Source organism: Mastigoproctus giganteus, chromosome 10, assembly GCF_048544385.1.
Source record: "Mastigoproctus giganteus isolate SK-2022 chromosome 10, ASM4854438v1, whole genome shotgun sequence".
Lineage (NCBI taxonomy): Eukaryota > Metazoa > Arthropoda > Arachnida > Uropygi > Thelyphonidae > Mastigoproctus > Mastigoproctus giganteus.
The window spans coordinates 10,559,453-10,584,401 of NC_143584.1; the positions used below are offsets into that span (position 1 = coordinate 10,559,453).

Consider the following 24,949-nt stretch of genomic DNA (forward strand, 5'->3'; position numbering starts at 1 on the left):
TATGAGAGCTTCCTTGGACTCAGGGGAGGTACCCATAGACTGGAGATGTGCAAATGTGACCCCAATTCACAAAGGAGGATCAAAGGCTGACACAAGTAATTATAGACCTGTGAGTTTAACTTCTGTTCCAGGAAAATTAATGGAGGCACTGGTTAAAGAAGCACTGCAGGATCATCTTGACAAGAATTCAGTTATAGCTCAGACACAGCATGGTTTTGTTAAGGGGAAGTCTTGCCTGACCAATTTGATTGGATACAATGATGCAGTCACAAAAGAACTGGATGCAGGGAATAACTTTGATATTATATACTTGGATCTTAGAAAGGCTTTTGATATTGTTGCACATGGAAGACTGCTGCACAAATTGGAGCAGTGTGGCATTGGAGGCAAATTGCTGCTGTGGATAAAGGGGTGGTTGAGGGGGAGAAGACAGAGATTGGTAATCAATGGACACTGCTCATCATGGACTAATGTTATTAGTGGAGTCCCTCAGGGTTCAGTGTTGGGTCCATTATTGTTTTCTGTATTTATAAATGATATTGATTATGGTATATCAAGCTTAATGTCCAAGTTTTCAGATGATACAAAGGTTGGTAGGGTTGTTAACGACACTACTGACACTATGCTGCTGCAACAGGATCTGAAAAGGTTGAGCAGATGGGCTGAGAGATGGCAAATGAAGTTTAACATTGACAAATGTAAAGTACCACATATGGGAAACAGCAACCCCAGAGCAACGTACAACTCTGTGGTACTACACTGACAGTGGTAGAGAATGAAAAGGACCTGGGGTTAATTGTTCAGGCAGATATGAAGTTCTCTGAGCAGCGCAGATGGGTTGCAAGAGTAGCTCACGGTACCTTGTCAATGATATACAGGAATTTTTCTAGCAGGGATAAGGAGGTGATTATTCCCTTGTATAAGGCAATGGTCAGGCCACACCTTGAGTACTGTATACAGGTCTGGAGGCCTCATTTCAAGAAGGATGTAGAGCTGCTGGAACGAGTACAGAGAAGGGCAACAAGATTAGTGAATGGGACAAAGGGTTGCTCTTATGAAGAAAGGCTTAAGTTTTGCAAATTACGGTGTCTGGAGACTAGGCATCGGCAAGGTGATCTGATAGAAGTGTATAAAGCCCTGAATGGTTTGAGCATGCTCAATGCCGATGGGATTCTTCCTCTTGCTCAGAATAATCACCTGTGAGGGCATAAATTCAGACTGAGGAAAGACAGATGTAGGATAGATGTGCAGAAATTTGCCTTTACCCAGCGGGTAGTTGGTTGGTGGAACAGACTTCCATCCCTTGTTGTGGAAGTTGATAGCCTAAATAAATTTAAGGCTCAGCTGGACAGGTATTTTGAACGAATGGAGGGGTGACATGGAAGTGTTTTTTTTTTTTTTTTTGGCTGATGCTTCATAAGCTTGCTTTCTTGCATCATATGCCTCTACTAATGCTAATGCTAAATGCTTTCTTTTTCAAATCCCAGTTTACTCCTTTCTTAGTTTTATATTAGAGGATAACAAAGGTTTCTTTAAATAAGGATATTTTTTATGTGCACTCAGAGAAATTTATTTAAAAAATTTAGATTAACATGCTGATAAACTATACTTTGTAGAACTTGTGTTCCATCTTTCAGTAGTTATAGAAAATTAATTTGGATTAAAAATATGTACAAACTCAAACTTAAAAGGCCTTTACAAATTCTAGGATAAATAAAGGGTAAAACATATCAAGACCTGTACTCTATGCTGGTGAGGATGGCACTACTGGTTAATTTGCTGGCTTTACATCTTTGGTTATATTGTGATAGCATATTATGTCTATATGAGTATGTGTTAAGAAAATTATCTGAATTTTGTGTAGGCTGAAAATCTTGGAACAATGCCTAAGGAAACTCTACTCACTCTGCGTGAGAACTTGAAAACTACAGCCCCAAATGAAAAAGCCTTTAGGAATTCCTCTAGATACTGGCTTCCTCAGATTAGTATTAGTAATGGCCACATGGTGCAAGGAAGTCTATGGCTCATGCTGCACCAATCAAAAAAAATAAATAAAATAATAATAAAAATTATAAAAAATAAATAAATTATAATAAGAATAAAAATGAAATAATAATAAGAAGAAAATTTAAAAAATACTGTAGTAATAATTAATAACAAAAAAAGGAAATGGACAACTATGCATTTCCCTCCTCATGTAGGTGACTTGAATTTCTCCAAACTGTCAGCCTCTACCACCCATGTAGGTAACTTATTCCAGTAATTTACAATTGGCTGGCTAAAATAAAATTTCCTGCAATACAGTCTAAACATCACCCCCCCATAACTTGAAATTGTGGCCCCTTGTTTATAAATCATGGTTATAAATGATTCTAGAATCATTTATAACCATGAAAATTTCATCCTCATTCATTTCGCTTATGCCTCTCAGAGGCTTAAACACCTAAATCAAGTCTCCTCTAAGATGCCTGGTTTCCAAGCTCTGCAACCCACATATTCAAAGTCTTTCCTCATATGGACGCCCTTTTGCCGATCACACCAAGTGAGTTACCAGTCTTTGGACCCTTTCAACAAGTACAATGTCTTTCTTTGATTTTTGATTTGATTTGGTTTTTTATGGCGCATTGGCAGCTAAGGCCATAATACGCCAAGTCAAATTTTAAAACGCTACTAAACATTTTGGTAGACAAAGCTACCACGTCAAGTAATAAATCATTGTCAAAAGATGTATAGTAAAAGTATAAAAAGTGCAAACCTTAGATTCTTTTATAAAAATTAATAGACTGTAAAAAGTTAAAAACGTCAGACATATTGTCTCTGTCACCTATAATGTGACTGAGTGTAAATGGCTCAGTCACATTAGTAAAAACGGTAAAATACAAACGTCGCGCTTCTATAAAATCAGGACATTCTATTAAAATATGACTAACGGTTAAAATAACATTACATATCTCGCACATAGGTGGGTCATCCGCCCTCAGCAAGTAGGAATGGGTTAGATGACTATGACCTATGCGGAGCCGAGCAAGAACAACTTCCTCTCTTCGGACCCTGCGTAGACTGGACTGCCATTGCGCAATTACAGGCTTAATGCGATGTAATTTATTTGTGGCCTGTCCGTGCCAAGAATCTTGCCATTGGGAGAGTAATTTAGAACGTATTATTTGCCTGTAGTCTGTATAGGGGACTGACAGGCAATGATTATCCAGGGAAATGGCTGATTTAGCAGCGGCATCAGCCGATTCATTTCCCCGGATCCCAATGTGGCTTGGGATCCAGCAAAAGCGAATATCATATTCCAATTCTATGAGAGAAAAAAGAATCTGCCGGATCCTGGACAGGATCGGATGAGGATTAAAACTCACCGATACCAGAGCCTGTAACGCGCTTGATGAATCGCAATAAATCATATACCTCTGGTAGTCGCAATTTTTAATGTGATCTAGGGCTGTTTCTATTGCATGCAACTCTGCAGTATAAATGCTAGTTTCTTGTGGGATCTTATAGGATATTGTTTTGTGAGGGAACACAACAGCAGATCCCACATGACATTCTAACTTTGAGCCATCTGTATAGATTGGCAGAAAGTCAGAATACTGCTGTCGATGTACTGCAAAGAGTTGCTGGTAGACAGATGGCGGTGTAGTAGCCTTCTCCCAGATCTTAAGGGAGAAGTCGTAAGTTGGAAAATGAGCATGCCAGGGTGGAAAGAATTGCCTTGGTGACTGGGCAACATTGTCTACCGTCAAGTTCAGCTCATTCAGCAGCCCTTGAATGCGAATACCAAAAGGTTTGTTGGCAGTCCGACGGGTGTTGTAGAGATTTTCCCAACGCGGCTCAAAAACGGATGGCCACGTGGGATGATCGGGCAGGGATTTTAATTTGAATGCATACTGTAAGGACAACTGCTTACGTCGAAGAGACAGAGATGGTTCATTTGCTTCGACGTAAAGGCTTTGGACAGGAGATGTGCGAAATGCTCCAGTGGCTGTCCGGATGGCTTGATGGTGGATTGGATCTAACCACCGAAGTGCACTATCTCTAGCAGAACCATAAACCTGAGACCCATAGTCGAGTTTGGAACGGACAAGTGCTCGGTAAAGGCGAAGAAGGGTAGAACGATCTGCGCCCCATGAAGTTGATGAAAGGGCACGAAGGATGTTAAGCCCTTTGACACATCTTGTCCTCAGCTGACGAATGTGTTGTAAAAATGTCAGCTTTTTGTCAAAAATAAGTCCAAGGAATTTGAATTCTGCTACAACTGGGATGTTATTTTGCCCAAGCCTTAATTCTGGGTCAGGATGAAGGTTACGTTTGCGACAGTAGTGTACACAAACGGTCTTCTGTGATGAAAATCTGAACCCATTAGCCAAAGACCAAGCTGTGAGACGATCAATGGTTTTCTGCAGTTGCCTTTCAATGACCCTCATATTGCATGAATTGCAAAATATGGCAAAGTCGTCTACATAGAGGGCATTGTTTACAGTGGGTGGAAGTTGTTCTGTGATAGAGTTTATTTTGATTGCGAAAAGCGTAACACTTAGAACGGATCCTTGTGGGACTCCCTCTTCCTGAGAGAAAACTCGAGAGAGGGTGGATCCTAAACGGACTTGAAACTGGCGATTCGAAAGAAAGTTTTTGATAAAAACAGGAAGGTTACCTCTAAGACCAAAGTTATAGAGGTCTTTTAAAATTCCAAATCGCCAGGCTGTGTCGTACGCTTTTTCAATATCAAAGAAAACTGCTACCAAATGCTCGGATTTAATAAAAGCGTCACGAATGGACGTTTCCAATCGGATTAAATGATCCAGAGTGGATCGATTTCTTCGGAAGCCGCACTGTGTCCTGGAAAGCAGACCATTTGTTTCTAAATACCATACAAGGCGTGCATTAACCATTCTTTCCAGGACTTTGCACAAACAGCTTGTCAGAGCAATAGGACGATAATTACTTGGATTTCTAGGATCCTTTCCTGGTTTTGGGAAGGCAAGGACGATTGCTTTCCGCCAGGAGTCCGGAAATTGTTTATTAAGAAAAATTCTGTTAAACAGAATTAAAAGGTGATCCTTACATTGTGGTGTGAGGTGTTTTACCATTTCGTAGTGGATGTCATCGGGCCCCACAGCACTTGCGTGCGTGAGAAAGAGTGCAGCATTTAACTCCTCCTGTGAAAAGGGCTTGTTATACGATTCAAGCCCTTTTGAATAGAAGTTCAGGGGGTTTTTCTCATTTTTCTCTTTCAGGGCCAAAAACTCTGCGGGAAAAGATGTTATTGCAGATATTTTTGCAAATGTTTCCCCTAGAGTATTTGCTACTGCAGTTCGATCTGCAATTGGACATCCGTTATGCTCGAGGATCACAGAAGGGCATGGTGGATATGTTCCCTTCATTTTCCGGATCTTATCCCAGACTACTTTTGAGCTAGCAGCCTGAGTTATGGAAGATGTAAAACGAATCCAAGATTTCCTTTGGCTCTGACGTCGTACATAACGTGCTTTTGCACGTGCACGTTTGAAGGATATTAAATTATCAGTGGTGGGATATCGGCGGAATATCCCCCACGCTTTGTTTTGCGCTTTTTTTGCTGCCGTGCATTCTGAATTCCACCAAGGTTTGGGGAATAGTGGGAACCGGCTGGATGATTTTGGGATTGCAATTGCAGCTGCTTGGACAATCGTTTCTGTGACATACATGACTGCTTCATTGATTGGCTCCTGACTGACTGTAGTGATGTCAAAGTTTGCCAGATATTGAAAGGCATTCCAGTCAGCCTGATCGATCTTCCACCGCGGTAAACTAAATGGCAGACAGGGTCTACCATTAGTTAGGGTTGTTATCACGGGGAAGTGATCGCTTCCATATGGATTTTCTTCTACCTCCCAAGTAAGTGAAGGAAGGAGAGAAGGGGAGCAGATAGAAAGATCAATGGCAGAGAATGTACGGGTAGGCATGTGGAAGAAGGTGTTTGTTCCCACATTTAGGAGGGAAAGATCATTGTCAGTGAGCATATGCTCTATGACTCGTCCCCTTCCATTGATGTCAGCACTACCCCACAGAGTGTTATGTCCATTGAAATCCCCAAGAATTAAACAAGGGGAGGGCAATTGCATGAGAAGATCATCAAGGTCTTTCTGGGGGATGTCAATCCCAGGTGGCAAATAAACAGAGCAGACAGTTAATAAGAACCCCACTGTAAGGCGAATTGCTACAGCTTCAATGCTAGTTGTAAGCTGCAAAGCCTGAAATGGGATCTGGTTGCCGACGAGGATTGCGACTCCTCCGTGGGCAGACCCATCCACAATTCTATCCTTACGAATGATGGTAATGTTATACATGGTGGGGTCATCATTTGCCTTTAAATAAGTCTCCTGTACGCAAAAGCAAACTGGTTTGTGCTTTTGCAGGAGTGCCTTGATGTCGTCAGTATTTTGCCGGAATCCACGACAATTCCACTGTAGGAATTTAGCCATTATTTGGACTTGGTGGGTCCATCAGGCGGCTTCCGAGGTGCTGAGGGCTTAATTTTGTCAGTCTTGGATTTATCTTTCCTGGGGAAGTATGGACGCTGTCCTGTGTCCATTTCTTCCTCAGCAAAGAGTTCCAAAACTGACTCATCATGTACCTCCTTCTGCTCGACATCCATGGTTTCCTGGGTACTAGGTGTTACTTCCCCTTTCTTATTCATTTCTTTTGCTTTTGTTACTTGTGGAGCATTAGGAGGTATCGATATAGGAGTGGCAGCTGATTGGTCCTTTTGTGCAGGTTTTTGGGAGCTTAAAAGATAACGTGCAATGGGAGTAAATGATTCTTTTGGAGGGACAGACATGTCCGTCTGAGTCCCAATCGAACATCTCCCTGCTACCTTCTGGGCGTAGGTAGGTTTTTTGATGTTAAGAGGTTTCACTGCTTTTCTTGCCTCCTGGTACGATATGTTTAGCTCTGCCTTCAGCCGTTGAATTTCTTTTTCTTCTTTCCACCTCTGGCATGCCCTTGAATAGGCCGGATGTTCTCCCTCACAGTTAATGCAGGTGGGTTTAGTGGCTGAACATGCTGTTGTTTCGTGGTCCTTTGCACCGCACCGGGCGCATGCAAGGACTCCACGGCAGGCCATTTGAGAATGTCCATACTTCTGACATTTAAAACACCGTAAAGGGTTCGGAATGTATGGACGTACTGGACAGTTGATGTATCCAGCTTTGATCTCATCAGGAGGTTTGGGAGAGTTAAAAGTCAGGATAACACTCCTGGTTTTAACAGTTTTCCCATCCCTTCGCGCAGTGATTCTCTTGACGGCAGTAACTCCCTGTGGTTGTAATTCGGAGCAGATTTCCTCCTCGGTGACGTCGAGAAGGTCCCACTCCGAAATGACACCTCTCGATGAATTTAGTGTTCTGTGTGGTGTCACTGTTATGGGTATACCTCCGATTGATGTTACTCGGAGTAGATGTTCAGACTGCCCATCATTTTTTGTTTCAATCAAGAGGTCCCCAGAACGGAGCCTCTTAACTGACTTGGGTGTACCTGCTAACCCATCCAACCCTTTTTGTATAAAAAAGGGCGACATTTTACCAATCGGTGTTTCATTGGTGGAATGCATTATTAAGAACCTTGGGACAGGCCCTGATGGTAGTTCGGTTCGCTGCCTCTTTGTAGCAATAATGCTGTCTGCCTCTCCGTCGTTATTTTCAGATAGGGACCGGGTTGGGGCCCCTGAAGGAATACGTTTATCAGGATTCATATAGTTTTTTTAATTGTTCAGTGCCCGGGCTCCCCACCCACCACGGAGCCCAAAGGGACGCCCACTACCCGGCATGCAATAAATGCGCTCGGGAGTGGGACGCCAGGGCTACCCAGACACTATACCCGCACCGCCGCCAGCCTGAATCCTGTCCCTCGGACCATGAGGGTAGGGGCGTGGCATTGACACGGTTGACCCTCGCAGGCGAACCTACTAGCCGATTGATCCTAGCCGGGCCTTCCAGGACCACCCGTCTTGTCGAAGCAGGGGCCAAAGTGGTGTATTGAAGCTGGGCCCCTCAACCACCAGGATCCCCCTTTCCGAATTTCCACGGGTCGCAGCGCACGGCAAACACGCCGGATTCCATTGATGTAAGCCCGGAACCTAGGCTGTGGGCGTTGGATCCCAGTGATGCTAGTCTGGAAGTCCAGCAGCGTCACTGGGAGGTCCCCTCACCACGTACAGGTGCCCACGTCGAGGGGATGTCTTTCTTTAGGTGCAGTCTCTATACTTGAACATAGTATTCCAAGTGTGGTCTAACAATAGTCTTATACAAATGGGATTATGACAGTCTCATCTCTACTAGCAATTGTTCAATAAATCATTGATATGACACCATGGGCCTTCCTTGCAACCACTCTAAAATACTCGGAGAACTTCATATCTGACTGTATTGTAATATCCAAGTCCCTTTACTCCACAACTTTAGTTCAACTCTGCCCAGTGTATAAGTTATTTTGGTGTTACTGTTCCCCCAAGGTGTAATACCTTACACTTTGCTGGATTAAAGCATAGCTGCCATTTTTATGACCACCCCTGAAGTCTATCTAGATCATTCTGAAGAAGCTCTGCTTGGCAGCGACCATTAACTACTTTACCAATCTTTACACCATCTGCAAATTTAGACATTACGCCCTCTATCCCATCATCAATGAAAATCAAAAACAACAGTGTCCTAATACCGATCCTTGGGGAACCCCACTTCTTACAAGCCTTGAATGGTTTGAGCATGCTCAATGCTGATGGGACTCTTCCTCTTGCTCAGAATAATCACCTGAGAGGGCATAAATTCAAATTGAGGAAAGACAGTTGTAGGATAGATGTGCGGACGTTTACCTTTAGCCAGAGTGTGGTTGATTGCTGGAACAAACTTCCACATCCATCTGTCGTTGTAGAAGTTGATAGCTTAAATAGATTCAAGGCAGAACTAGACAAACACTTGGAGCAAGTGGATGGGTGAAATTAGAAATTTGTTTTTTTTTTTTTTTTTGGCTGATGCTATATAAAGCTTGCTTTCTTGCATCAAGTGCTTTTACTAATGCTAACCCAATCTGAGGAATAACCATTTGTCACAACCCTCTGCTTCCTGCCTTGAAGCCATCCAGCTATCCATATAAGGATATTCCCTGTGATCACAATCTGTTCCAGCTTATAAAGTAACTGCTCATGTGGGACTGAGTCAAATGCTTTGATGAAATCCAAATAAACAATGTCAAAATTATTCCCTAAGTCCAGCTCTTGAGTGACCTTGTCAAAATAGCTAACCAGATTAGTTGGCGCCTCCATAGCCAGGTGGGAAGGAGCAGCAGTGCGTACCACACGCTTCTTGATTAGACCAGGGTTCGAGCCCGTCACCACCAAATACGAAGGATGCGGAAAGGTCACGAAATGACCACCGCATATCCCGGAGCAATATGGCCTTAGTTGCTAATGCTCCTAAAAATCAAAATAACTAACTAACCAGATTAGTTAAACTGATTTTCCCTTTACAAAATCATGCTGAGTATCCTTCAGAATTCCATTTCTATCTAAGCGATCCTGAATTCCACCCTTGATCATAGCCTCCATAATTTTCCCTACTGCTAACCAGTAATTTCCCACTTCACTCTTAGAGCCGCCCTTATGTATTGGAGATACGCTGGCACTTTTCCAATCCAACAGAATCATTCCCGAGTCCAGTGATGCTCTCATAATTAGCCTCAATGGTTCAATGCACTCACTTGACACCTCTCTTAAGATTATATGGTATAGGCCATCAACCCCAGGAGCCTTAATGGCCTGTAGGATCGAAAGTTTTTTCATTAAATAAACATGTGAAATTTCAACATCATTAATTACATTTTTTCAACTTCACTCCATAATTTCTCATTGACGTAAAGGGTTTTTCTTCTGTAAATATTGATGCAAAGTAACTGTTGAGTTCATCTGCAACTTCAGCTGGGGTATCTAATACTATCTCACCTCCATTACATAGGTGTCCGATCTGGTTTGTACTTCTCTTCTTTGAATTTATATATGTGAAGAGTTTCACATATATAAATTCATATATGTAAAGATACTGGATTATTGGATTTTCTGCATCATTACATGCAAACCATACTGGTCTGCAAGAGGATACAGGCTTACCAATCGCACCAATTCTGCGAGGTAAGTTTTTGAGTTGGCATCTGCCATTAAAGCTAGGAATTAAAAGGGTCTGTGGCTAAAAACCATGATCACCAACGTCCTTAACAGACATGGTACATAGAGAGAGATGGCTAAAAAAGTTTTCATGGCACTGTGCTAAACTACTGACCTTTTACCATGCATATAAAACAAGACGTGAATAAAATATATAGTACATATACTTTTTTAATTTTTTTTTTATTTTCCCATATAAATCATACAAAGAGTTATCATACTTACAGCTCGAACACTTGGAAGCACAAATGGCTTGCCCTGATCATCTCGATAGGCACCAACTCCAAGGTTGACCTTCTTCGGATTTGAATCTTTTTTGAAGGCTTCAGTTACTCCCAATATTGCATCAGGAGGGCCCATTTCAACATGGGACCACCAGGAACTGAGAAAATAATTAAAAACTATCTTGATAATTACATAATTAATATACAAATAAAAGTAATTTGAAATAATGTAATGTTATCTCTCTCTCTCTCTCTCTCTCTCTCTCTCTCTCTCTCGCCTAGAATAGGGATTATTAATATAATCCCTATGCTAGGGATTATATTAATGAAAGTTACATTTTCAATGAAAGAAGTTTCTTTCATGCACTGCATGATACAGGATCATTAACTGAGGCTACCAGTTTTCTGACAATGGAGCTAAATGGATCCAGAATTTATCAGAACAGTGCCTTTGTGCTTTTAATGAATGGATTTGTTTTCTTGGTACTGCCATTCAATTAAAAACAATATTAATAACTTCAAGTTTACTTGTAGACATAGTAATTTCCAAGCTGTTACTTACTGGATTTTCTGCATCATTACTGCTAAACAAGTAGCATGCAAACCATACTGGTCTGCAAGAGGATACAGGCTTACCAATCGCACCAATTCTGCAAGGTACATTTTTGAGACTAAGGCCACTGGAGACAACAGTATCGCCAGATATTACAGAGAATAACTGCAGAGTAGCATTATTTTCTAAAAGCGGGGGTTTTATGACTGTCACTAAATTCTATATTTTTAATTAGCAAAAAATAAAGATAGTATACAAGGTGTAATCAAAAAGTTTAGGGATTGGCTTTGTATCTTGAAATTGTAGCAACATAGTGAGTTGCAACTCTTTGCAACACGTTTGGTATGCTATCTAGACATAACACCTGAATCACCCATTTATCTGCAGTAAGTCTGAATTAGCTTGTGCTGAATAAGTGTTTTATGCATTATGCATTTTGAAATAAGTACAGCCACTCGCCGATTTATGTAAGGGTTGCATTCAACTGAACTCTTAACGCAAGTAGAGTTTTACGTAAGTCGGAATTTCCCAAAATGCTTATGCAGCACTCACAACTTTAGGTGCTGAATTTGATTGAAGCAAAAAAGAAAATGTTCAACGAACATGTAAATAGAATTATTTATTCAATTTTTTTTTATCTCATGCGAAGTAAAATTACAAAAGTATATAAAATTGCAAAAATTTCAAAATTATAAAATTACAAAAAGGGGGAGGAGACAGGCATAACATCAGCAAGTTTTACCTTTGAGCATTGTTGCCAGAATTAACTCTCCAACTGATAAGTATGCTGCTGCAGAAGTTGAGGGATATGGAGATTTAGAAGGGGTTTTTTCCAACACATCATAAAATTTCTCTGCAGCAGCAGAATCGGCACTGGTGACTTCAATGCATACTTTAATGTTTTGGAAACCAGCGCAATGATTGAACCTATTAAACCACCCATTGCTTGCCACAAACTTGGCTTGGGGTTCTCCGTTACTTATTCTTAATATCTTCATAAATAATACTCATTGCTTTTGCTTGAATGGCCATTGGATTCAAGGGCACTTTTTTTCTTTTTCTTTTTTTTTTTATGTAAACCCCAAACACGAGAGGTATTAGAACCTATAGTACCGTGCTTGGGTTGGAGGTTGAGAAGATGAAAGAAGATATTTGTTGACATTGGACTTTAACTTCTGTAGACTAATTTTCAGGAGATACTTATGAAGAAAGGTTGTTCCAGAAAACGGCAGTTGAATGAATAAACGAGGAAGATGAAAAGTTGTTTCTGTGAGTTTGACGTTGGACAGTAAATGCATGGTGCAGCACGTGTTTGGACTGTTTTGAAAGAGAGAGCGGGAATTATAGAAGCCAATTCAGAAGAACAGTGCCCATGGAACTATCTGTAGAAGAGGCACAGCAGAAACAGTACGTCTATGAGACAGTGAGTGGAGAGAGACTGTTACAGATGAATCATTAATTAACCTAACTGCCTTCTTCTGAATGGAATTAAGAAGCCTGAGAGAGCTTTTGGGGACACCAAAACCCAGATGTGGGAACAATATTCCATGGTAGGGCGGATTTGCGATTTATACAGAGTGAGCAGCTGTATGGAAGAAAAGTAACGCCGAGAGCGAAAGAGAAAACCAAGTTTTTTAGATGCAAAGGAAGCAATATTTGTAATGCGCTTGTGCCAAGAGAAATTAGAAGTCAGGGTAATCCCCAAAAGAGATATAACATTTTGCCTAGAAATCAGAGTGTCACTAAAGATAAGCATAGGAGCAGAAGAATCCTTTTTGTGAGATATAAGACAAGACTGAGATTTTGAAGGGTTGAAATTAACTAAGTTGTCGTTGCCCCACTGGAGAATTACCTGAAGATTGGAATTTAAGGAACTCGTAGCAGATTTGAGAAGTTGAAGCTGATTGAGCAGGACAAGGTTTCTCAAAATGGAAAGTGGAATGCAATGTACTATCATCGGCAAAACTATGGATAGGATTTCCAGTCAATGGAACAAGGTCATTAATATATAAGAGGAAAAGAGTGGGGGAAAGAACTGAACTCTGAGGGACACCGGCATTAGTGGAGAAGTTAGAAGACAGAGATCCATCTACCATCACCCTCAGTAAGCGATCAGAGAGAAAACTGGATAACCAATTACTAAAAACAGTTGGCAAACCGTAAGATGGAAGCTTGTCTAGAAGACCTTTATGCCAAACACAATCGAAAGCCTTTGAGATGTCAAGAGCAACTACTTGTGTTTCACCGAACCTTTCCATTGAATTAGTCCATAAATGGCTAACATAAGCCAGAATATCACCAGTGGATCGACACTGACGGAATCCATACTGGCAGTCGTTGATCAGACGGAAGGTTTCTAGGTAGTTTAAGAGCTGGCGGTTAATTGATTTCTCCATTACTTTAGAAAGAGTAGAAGTAATTGCAATGGGACAATAACTGGATGGGAGGGATTTGTCACCCTTTTTTTAGGAACTGGCTGGATATGAGCAAATTTCCAAGCAGAAGGAAAAACACCTTTGGAATAAGAAAGTGAAAAAAGGTGGCAAAGAAGGAGAAAGTTCAGGAGCACAGGTTTTGAGAACAAGTGGAGAAATACCATCGGGACTTGGAACTTTCTTAGCATCAAGATTCGTCAAAATCCTTCTGACATCCTTTTGACGGAAGACCACAGGAGGTATTGAATGGAGCATGTTGGGAACTGTGGGAGGTGTTTTACCAAGATCATTAATACATGAGTTGGAAGGAAAATGGGATGCTAGCAGGTCAGCTTTATCCTTGGCTGAAGTTGTTGTTATTTGGTTTTTAGGAGCATTGGCAACTAAGGCCATATTACTCCGGGAATATGCAGTGGTCATTCCCTGACCTTTCTGCAACCTCCGTATTTGGTGGTGACGGGTTCGAACCCCGGTCTAATCAAGAAGCGTGTGCTACGCACTGCTGCTCCTCCCCACCTGGCTACAGAGCCACCCTTGGCTGAAGTGACCTTTATAAAACAGAACCATCTGGTTTGGACAGAGGTGGGAGCAGAGATGGGCAAAAGTTGCGGCCAATAGCTTTGGCAAGACACCAGAATGCTCGGCTACCATTAGGGCAAGAAGCAAGTTTTCTACTCTTAGCCTGTTCAAGCTCTAGTTTAGACTGATTAATAACTGCTTTACAATTGTTGCAAGTTTGGTGTAGGTAGAAAATGAAACAGAAGAATTAGAAACAAGCCAATTACAATATGCAACATTCTTCTCTTGAACAGCCTTAGCACATTTATTGGAAAACCAAGGTTTAGATAAAGGATGAGATTTTAAAGTGGAGTGTGGGATAAAGGATTCCATTCTTGCAAGAATAATTTCACTGACACGATCAGAGCAAATGTTGAAATCAGTTGTTTTGAAACTGAATTCCGACCAATGAAAAGAAGAAAAGAAATCTTGCAGGTCATCCCATTTTGCATTCTTGTAATGCCAAAGAACACGAGGTTGGGAATAGCCATGAGACAAAGGTCCCATTGGAGAAGAGACAATCACCAAGTTGTGATCTGAAGTGCCTAAAGGACATATCACTTCAACCGTGTACTTAGAAGGGTTGTTTGTGAGAAAAAGATCAAGCGTATTGGCTGTATGATTAGGATTGTCCAGTATTCTTGTAGGTAAATGAACAATCTGTGTAAGGTCATTAGTAATTGCAAAAGCCTCAGCATCTCGGCCAGCTGGGTCGGTGTGACTGGAAAACGGAAGCCAGCTGGAGTTGTGAACATTAAAATTGCCAAGGAAAATTACCCCACTGTTAGGAAAGCTGGACTGGAGAAAGTCAAGTTGCAAAGAGAGGAAGTCAAAGAGTTCCAAGTGATTAGTGTAGTTGGGAGAACGGTAGAGACAACAGATGAATATGACACAATGAGGTAGAGAGATTTTAAGCCAGAGAAGATCAAAGAGAGGAGATTCCAAATTGCCAAGTCTCAGAACAGACATATGCACAAGTACCACCTTTGAGGCGAAAGGAATCATACAGCGAATAATTTGGTCATCTGAGATGAGTAGTAGTTGAATCAACCGATAACTGAGATTCTGTCAGAAAAAGTACATGGGGTTTGGCAGACTAAGTGGAAATGGACATCGTTAAGATTAGAATTGAGACCACATATATCTGTGAAATGAATTAGGAAGTGCTTGGGAGGTTTAGATCTTTTTGCAGATAAGCTTGCTCTATTAGTTTGACAATTCATGGTGTATTCAATAGTAAGAAAGAGGGTGGGACATGCTGTATGAAGTAATGAAATTTTTGGATATGGCGTACACGTGGTAAGAATATACCCAGATCCTTGACATAACGTGGCCTCGATAATGCTCCCCACATACACACTACTCGGACTCCAAGTCACTACCTGGCAGAGTAGAGGTAGCAAGATTATACACTAGCTGATCCGGAAGCCTCCTAGAGAGTTAGCAATAGGTTCGGTCCGGTGTACTAACTAGCGGCCGGCCTGTGAACACAGTTTTAGAGCTGTACTCTCGAAATGTAAGGAATATTGGATCTCGCCACGATGTTCATCAAAAGTCCCCAATCATACGGCATGATGGAAGAGATAGGGAAGGGTTGACCGGAACTTAGCTCTAGAGACTAAACAATAAGCAAAGTGGTGGTATTGCACCAGTTGATGAGAGTCATCTACCACCTAGTACTGCCTGGTAACACAGAGGAGTGCGTTCCTCCATGTGATGTGGGCGCCACACCTCGACCCCTGTTTACGTTGGTTCACACCTGGGTGGTCACCCACCATGTACTTGTCATGGAGGTTATACCCAGGATTACTAACAGTCCCACCATTGTGAAGGTGCAAGCAGAGGATTTGGCTGTCACAGACCGTCCGGACTTTGCCGAAATTGGGTCCACTTGACTTGAGTGTCACCTGAATATCAGTTCCATCAGCGTTTTAGACTCCCAGGTAGCAAGTACAGCTTGTCTGGCATATCTGAGAGAATGTCAGTGACAATCTCAAGGACTTGCTTCCGAATCTGATTTTCCATCCATATTATTAATAGCTTTTCCATCTTCGATATAGCACCTGAACACTGTTTCGTGATCACTGTTGATCTTAAATACGTTTTAAGATGTTCTTTTATACGCGCACTGTCCCTTAAAATAGTATTCACTGTTGAAGCAGCGAGACCTAATTCTGTGCAATAGATGACAAACTTTGTCCTGCTTCGTACTTCTTAATTAATCATCTTCATTTTTAAATCAATTTTGTTTCATTTCCTAGCACCATCAGCACTTGCACTTTCTGTTGGTCCCTTTCCGTTCACCATTGTAATAAGTAAATAGGAATGAAGAGAAGATTCTGAAAATTTATTTATATTTTTGATATGATTGAAGATTTCAGTAAAGGGGAACTCATTTCACCATAATACTGTAACGTAAAAACCCACAGAATTCCAGTTATCGGGACTATCGCAAATGCAATAAGATCAAATTTACTACCTGTTTATAATAGATTGCACTAACAGAAAAGCCCAATAAACCGGAAAGCAAATTGTTTGTTTTTTTTGTTTTATGGTAGTGACCTCTGGATATGTGTTTTAGAAAAATATCACAAAGGCATTCAAAATTGATTGTTATAACGGAACATATGATAACAATGAAAGTTTAGTGCAATTTCCATTATAAAAATGACCTTTTAGAGAGATAAATAGCTTAGTTATATAGCGAAAATTTCATCTTCTTAGGTCCTGGAACAAATTACCAAAAAAAAAAAAAAAAACATATTACAATATTTTTTTATTTATTTATTTTTACGAGATGCAAAATAGGTTTCCACAATTTTTTTAAGTTTGCACTGGCCGGCAAAAAATTAAGTAAAGTCGAATTTCCGTAAGTCGAGTATTACTTAAGCCGGGGAGATCCTGTAATTTTACCGAACAGCAAATTCATATCAAATTTTGTTTTAAATTAGGGAAAAGTGAGCAGAAATTTAAAAAATGTTAAAAACAACTTATGGAGAAGATGCGTATCATTTTAAAACTTTTCAGTGGTTTGCAAAGTTTAAAGTGCTGCTTGTCCATTGAAGATGATCCTTACTCTGGCCACCCTTCAACTTCAAAAACCAATGATTCAATTACTTGTGTTATCCCTGAAATTACTAGTGAAATTACATTTTCTTATGGGGCATGTCAATTAATTTTAATGCAATATTGGGAATGAGATTTGTTTCAGCCAAGTTTGCACCTCACTTCCTTACTGATGATTGTAGAGAGCAAGCAAGTTCACACATGTCACAATATATGTCAACCTTCTGCTGCTGACCCACACTTTCTCTTCCATCATTACTGGTGACAAACTGTGGCTATATGGCTATTACAAGGAAACAAAGGTCCAATCATCTGAATAGAAGACTGTCTTCTTCCACGCAAAAAAAAAAAAAAAAAAAAAAGAGGGAGCAAGACAATCTCAATTACATGTGAAGATCATGCACTATGAATTTGTTCTGCATGGTCAAACAGTAAACCAGGAAATATGGCAACACAGGATGATTTATGGTTCATCACCAAGCATACCTTAAGTTTAAAAGTGAGCAATCATATCTTCCACTCTGACTAGCCTCACCACTTTAGAAATTCTTCAATAGGGCTGTTATTTTGTTATTTGGTTTTTTAGGAGCATTAGCAACTAAGGCCAAATTGCTCTGGGGATATGCGGTGGTCATTCCCTGACCTTTCTGCATCCTCCGTATTTGGTAGTCACAGGCTTGAACGCCAGTCTAATCAAGAAGCATGTGCTATGCACTGCTGCTCCTGCCCACCTGGCCATGGAGGCACCTCTTCAATAGGGCAGAAAAATATCTTTAAAGCCTTACATAAATGTGCCACTGATAGAATAGCTGACCATTATGCTTTGTGTATCTCACTGTACAATGACCAAATTAAGGCTTTTTTCTGGAGTTTTTAAAGGAAATTATGTAACATTTTGTTGTTCCATGTATACAATTTTTTTTTTTTTTTTTTAGATCCTACTATGTTGAAGAAATAAAAATAACATTGTATTTACTTAGCAACCAGGAGTGGGAGGGGAAAAGGCAAAAATCATACATTTCCACAAACTCTTCAGTAAGAAATTAATCACTTTTACAAACACCGAGTTGAAAAAATAAGTTAGTCAAAATTCTTATACAATTTAAATAATAACATCAAAAATTATCTTTACTTTTTTCATTTTACACTTTCACTTTATTTCTTTTTTACATTTATATGAAAGGTAGTCAAAGTTCTCAGAACAGGGCATGTAGAATGTATTAATAAATGACAAGATAGGTTATTTTGATAGTTTAATGTTTTATAATGTAACATGAAAAAAAAAAAAAAAAAAAAAAATTGTATGTCAATGTTTTATGCAGTTTCTAAATAATTTTTTATGCTGGTAGGTAGAAGAATGAATATCCAGTAACTTGAGCATCAGTCAGAAATCAAATTTTTGAAATACGTAATTTCCAATGGAAACATTTTAACAATAATATATGAGCATTTAGGAATATCTGAATTGTGCAATTTGTGTGAATTTGGGAATTGTGCAAGATGGATTCCCAGAAATCTTTACATTCATAATAAACATCCGAGGGTGGACTCATCAAAAGAGAATTTAAAATTATTTCTTGATAATCCAGACAGGTGTTTAACCTGGACACAAAAGGATTGTTAATTGATTACCTTGAATCTAAGACCACAATAACAGGGGGAATGTTACACCATCCTTATGCCAAAGTTAAAGGTTGCAATTTTGAGGAAAAAAATAAATGAGGAAAGTTGGGTCAACAAGTTTTTCTTTTCCATGACAAAATGCAAATGGAGTCGTTTAATTGTTCACCCATGAATGAACAATTAAGGCCCCCCCCCCGACAAACAGCTGAGATCTAACCCCAAGTGATCATTATTTTCGGAAACCTGAAGTCTCACTTTCTTGGAACTCATTTTAAAGATGAAGATCCAAAAGCAGCTATGGATGAAGAAGCCTTTTTTGAAGGATTAAACTCTCTGCAGATTATTATTATTACTAGCCATATAGTGCAAGAAAGCCTGAGGCTTATGCTGCACCAGCTAAAAAAAAAAATTTCCAAGTTACCGAGAGAGAGAGAATCAGAAGTAGAAGGGAATCACCAAGAAAGAGAAGAATGATGATATTCAGCTCAGGACCCTGGGCGTGTCAAGCCCATACTCACCAGATGTGAGCCCCTGGGGTTATTAAACAGTGTGTGTGTGTGCACGCACGCACGCACATGCACACAGAACCTCAGGGTGAATACATTTAAAGCATATATATATATATATATATATATATATAAATAAAAACAAAACAGAACATTTAACCTTTTTCTTTTATACTCCATTCTCAGAACTTTCTGACTGCCCTTGGATGTATTACATAAGTGCATACCAATATTGATATACAGGAGTCTGAAGTATTTGTTAATAAGCCAAAATCAGGTGAAGCATAAAATTATTGGTGGCAACAAGTTTTGGATTGTGTATGAAGCCTCTTTCAGAATGCCTATGAGTAATCAAGGCAAGTTTGAGCACCTCAAATTTCTTTTGACAACTGTATGCCTTTTGCTATACTTTGAATATTGGGAGAGCCCAGAAACAAGCATGATGTAAAGTGCCATATTTTTCTAATCAGCAAGAATTGAATGACTTGGAAAGGGACTTGTCTAACCAAATCCAATCCAATACAGAGCTCCTGACATATCATTCAAAAGAGTGGAGGTGGCATTGGCATTAGTAGTCGCATCTATTCCACAAGTCTTTCCTCAAGAAAGACAGTGTTACATAAGTGCATACCAATATTGTGTATACCAAAATAAACAATTTATTTATTCCATAACAAATGGAAGTTTGTTCCAGCAATCAACCATCTGCTAGCTAAAGGCAAACTTCCACACATCTATTCTGCAAATGTTCTTCCTCAATTTGAATTTATGTCTCCCCCCCCCCAGGTGCATAGTCTGAGCAAGAGGAAGAATCCCATCAGCACATTCAGCTTGCTCAATCCATTCAAAGCCTTAAACATCACAATCAGATCACTTCAAACGTACCTAGTCTCCAGATGCTGTAATTTGCAGAACTGAATGCTTGGTAAGAGCACCCCTTTGTTCACTTCTCTGTACTCATTCCAGCAGCTCTACATCCTTCCTAAAATAAGCCTACAGCCACAGCCTTGTATGCAGTAGTAAAGATGTGGCTTGACCAAATGAATCTACTGGTTCCCAGCTGTAAAACTTCCATACACAAAGCCTGTTGCTTATGCATGTTTTTACTCAGTACCATGTACTACTGTTTTTGATTTGATTTGGTCATCATGAAGAAATTGAGTCTAGTTACAGTACAGAAAATGGAGAGTTCAAGTAAAAGTTTGAAAGGTGTAATGCTTCATAATGGGAATATACAACCATTGTGAAGCATTACACCTTGTTGTACACTGTTCATATTAAAAAAGACAGTGGAAACGTGATGCATATAGCATTAGTAGAGGCATATGAAAGCAAGCTTGAACAGCATCAGCCAAAAAAGTTCCCATTTCACCCATCCATTTGCTCCAAAAGTTTGTCCCAGCAATCAACTACCCACTGGCTAAGGGCAAATTTCTGTATATCTATTCTACAACTGTTTTTCCTCACTTTGAGTTTATGCCCTCTCAGGTACGTAATCTGAGCAAGAGGAAGAATCTCATCAGCACTGAGAGAGATTCTTCCTCTTTTTCTTTTATACTTGCAGGTACTTAGTCTCCAGATGCTGCAATTTGCAGAACTGAGCCTTTCTTGGTAAGGGCACCCCTCTGTTCTACTTCTCTGTACTCATTCTAGCAACCCTACATCCTTTCTAAAATGATGCCTCCAGACCTGTATGCAGTACTCAATACATCTGTATAACCAGTATAAATGGGATATCTGTGGGGACTTCAAGATTGCTTTCTTTGCACCTGCAACAGCAAGCAAGAGATCAGCACTATAGGAGAAAAGAATGGTCTGCAATAATTTAGTTGCAGCTTGGTGCACACAATGTATTAAATAATACTTTCATTCCAAGAAACAAAGCCTTGCTTCCACCACTCCATATCAAACTGGGACTGGTCAAACAATTTGTTAAAGAATTGAAACCTCAAAGTGATACCTTCAAGCATATGTAATCTATTTTCAAAATTGTCTGATGGAAAAGTGAAAGGTGGCATATTTATTGGCCTACAAGCTAAGCAATGTTGGCTTTACAAGAATTAGAAGATAAAATGATAAAACTAGAAGGTAAAATGATTGATGCTGAGTGAAATGCCTAGTAGTAGTTTTGCCTTTTAGCAAATAAGCTTTCTTGTTAACAGAGAAATTATGGAAATTTCTTGATAATTATGGAAAAATGGAATTCAGAATGCTATTCTAGATCCATTACTTGCACTCTCACTTGGATTTTTTCCCACACCAAATCTTGGAAATGTTGGTGGAGCATACAGTCAAGGAGGCTGGGTACTATTTTGAGTCTGAATGCATATAATTATAGAAATATCAAATTATAAAATATAGTTGTAAAAACATTAATTATTGACCCAAAATTTATATTTTGTAAAACTGTAGAAGTGGCAGAAAAATACAATAACCTAATACAGTATTTGGCTTTTATCAGTTTGTAATATGTAAATATGATTTCTTTCACATTTATTTCATGTTATGTGAAATATTAATGGCAAAATTTTTAATTAAAAAAAATTAAATTTAATAAGTATCACAGTCTATTAGGAAAAGGTCAGGCATTTGTATACTCCATGCAGAATTTAAAAAGAAAGGGTTTTCAGAAATATAGAAAATTAGATTCCACACTGCTACTGTTTTAATTACAACTGCTGATGCTACCAATGCAAGGTTAGGTATATGAGACATAATCTGGTGTGCATTCTTTGCTAATGAATTAACATATTTGAAATACTTTCAAATAAATGGAATTTCCAAAAATGAGAAATATGCCAATTTTTATTTAAAGTGCACCACCGTGGGAGAGAGCATACACCTCTGCTCAGCATACTTCCATTTGATAACAGGGTTTATATTTCAAAAAGTTAAGCAAAAGGATCTTGCAATGAATTTCAAACAAGTAGTATTGAATGGGAAGTATTCCAGCAAGCTAGGTGAGTATACTTGTTATGCACAGATTAATTATTATCCCCTCTTGGTCACTGTTGAGTTTGCATGCTGTCTCTGTCTTTCTTGCACTCAAAATTATTGTGCCTAAATAACAATTTCATTATTAAAGTGTTACCAATGGCCAGGATAGCCAAAGCTTGTGAGACCTGTTGAAAAATTATTTCCACATAATAAAGGCAATCCAAACATTGAGGGGGCTCAGATTGAAGTCAACCTAACCTAAACCTTTGTCCCTTACACATCAGAGGATAAAAGTATTATCAGTGCATGATTTATTGATTTTTTTTTAAATTTTAATTATCACTGATTGACAAATTTATAGAAGATTTTTGAAACCATGCATAAACCTCTGCAAGTATTTGTAATATCTCTCTCCCGATCTCCCATTCACATCAGTTCATTTCATGGTTTCTTTGAAGTAATGGAGGAAAATAACATTCTGCTAGCAGTTGCTGGAGGGCACTACGAGTTGTGCACTTCTGCTAAAGTTACAGTTACAAATCAATTACAAATCAGAATAATGATTTGTAATTGATTTTAAGTATCATTTCATTTAGCATGAAAACGTGGGCCAAAAATCAAAAACTGATATTACGATGTCAGTGGGATTTGTTTTATTTTACCCACATATAATTTTATTTACTGGAAATTTCAAGTTTATATTCATGCATACTTTATTGCTGCTGGTATACATAGATGTAAAATTCCTTTTATTTGTTTTATCAAACTAAAAAAAAAAAAAAAAAAAAAACACTTGTGCTAGTTGAAAATTAAATAATTTTATATTAACTGTGCTTTTTCTTCCCCAACCATCATCCCTGATAATTGTAAATTTACTGTAATGCAAGCAGTTGTGGTCCATTTTGGTGCATAAGTGACAATCAGTTAATTCAGTTTCTTCGTTGATCAGCTATTAGAAACATTTCCACCAGTAAACGCTCAGAAGTAATAAAGATATATTCTGCATAAAATCATTATGCAGAACAGGGGTACTTTTCTATTCCTTTTTACTATTCTATATCCCCATCTTTGAATAATAATTAAAATAAATGTTATGACAACGATCAATTATTTTATTCTAATATTATTTATTGCCACACCTAGTTTTCAGAAGCAAAATCTGCACGATAAGCACAAGCTTATCGTAATCCTCCTTCGACGGTGATGTAATTTGTACTGAGTCAAGAAAGACCACTTAGGCAATTTACAGACCGGTTGCTGTAACACCTTCGTTTGGTTTGGTAGTTGTTGGCGCATCGGCTTCTGTGGCCATATTGCACCTCCCAAGGTTTTTGCAGTACTTTGATCCAAGCCCGAGGCGGGAATCGAACCCGCGACCTTTGGGTTGCCGGGCAGGTACTTTACCCACTCGGCTAGCCCGGTCGGCAACACCTTCGTACATTTCCAAACCACCTAACTAGTATCACGAGTTCGTAATCCGCGAAGGTATGCAACTACAGCATTCAAAAGTGAACAAACTGTTCCTTAAAATTTCGTATACCACTTCTCATTATTTTTATTGGATAGAGAAATCGTTCGGAATAGTTCCTTTACAGTAGCGATTAACTGGACAAATCTCTGCATTGCGAATCATTTATTTCGATTGCAGTGAATCCAACTATAAATTGGCAACGATTGCCACCGATTTAGGCAATGAGGAGCCAAACAACGGGGGTTAACCTTTTGTTGGGTTCCTTTTCCTAAATGTTTAGGAAAAGGAGCAGTTGGCACGGCGGCTCCCAACAATTTTAGTCCCACTTTTTTCTTTCTCTCTCTTTTTAGCAGCACTATCACTCTAACAATACTATCAGCCCAAGGGGCCTTGCGACCCGGGGCAGTTCGCTACTGGAGGGAACAATCGTAAAACTCCACGAAAACGCGCTCTGGAAATTTTGTCGCAAATTATTAATATTTAAATTAGAAATGCATATTTTAAAATTTTTAATATTTCTAGCAATATTAACTTCGAGAGATGCCTTGAAACAATGAAATTCGCCATACATTGTGTATAACTCTTCAAGTTTCCGTTATCTAGGGTCGTGGGCACTATGGGCGAGAAATCTGCATATAAATAAATAAGTTATTTTTTCGCAGCAGTGAACAACACGAGTTAGAGAACGATGTACATATTCACATAAACATAAATACTGCATAAAATATGCACACCCACCTAGATCTGGAAGCAACATTAAACAGTACATTCTGGAAAGTTTTCTGAAAAGTTGGAATTAAAATAACGCTCTTAACACAAAATGCCATTTCAAGTGCACCACTCCAAAAGTCTCACGGTGATATAAAAAATCAGATGGCACAGCACCGGAAGGTGACATGAACTATCAACACCAGGTGGCCTAAAGTTAACTTTCTTCCTGCAAATACTCCCTTTTCAATCTTTTCTTTTCAACTTAGCTTAAAGAAATCACAGGTTAGTGTAAGAAATAACTTTGTTGTATTCGATTTAAGAGCAAATATATATATTTTTTAAATCTAACTTTTCTTAAAATTATCTTACAATAGATAAATCACAGTTATTTTTTTAAAAATTAAACATTAAGACAATAGTTGGAAATGCATAAATTTCCATATGCCTGGGACATCGAAACCTATGGGGGGTACATTGTACTCTGTGTTCACAGAGAAATCTGAAGAGGAGAAAAACCCCTCCTCGCATGATGACGATGTAAAACCCTCGAGCCTACCCCCATCATAAAATTATGAATTGATACTAATTATAGGTTTGTGCTATACCATGATGTTTATACGAAGCCAACTACTAAGTATTTACAATATTGGCATTATTTAATCTCATA

At 39.2% G+C, this 24,949-nt stretch overlaps 1 protein-coding gene across 1 annotated transcript in view; it reads right to left on the reverse strand.

The window, feature by feature from the left end:
• The window catches only part of Got2 (glutamate oxaloacetate transaminase 2), an 84,252-nt gene extending 59,808 nt beyond the window's left edge, over positions 1-24,444 (reverse strand). The window contains 2 exon segments of the mRNA XM_090383994.1: positions 10,424-10,580; positions 24,310-24,444. Of these exon segments, the coding sequence (XP_090240120.1) occupies positions 10,424-10,580; positions 24,310-24,398 (246 nt within the window). The 5' untranslated portion in view covers positions 24,399-24,444.
• Positions 24,445-24,949: the final 505 nt, after the last annotated feature.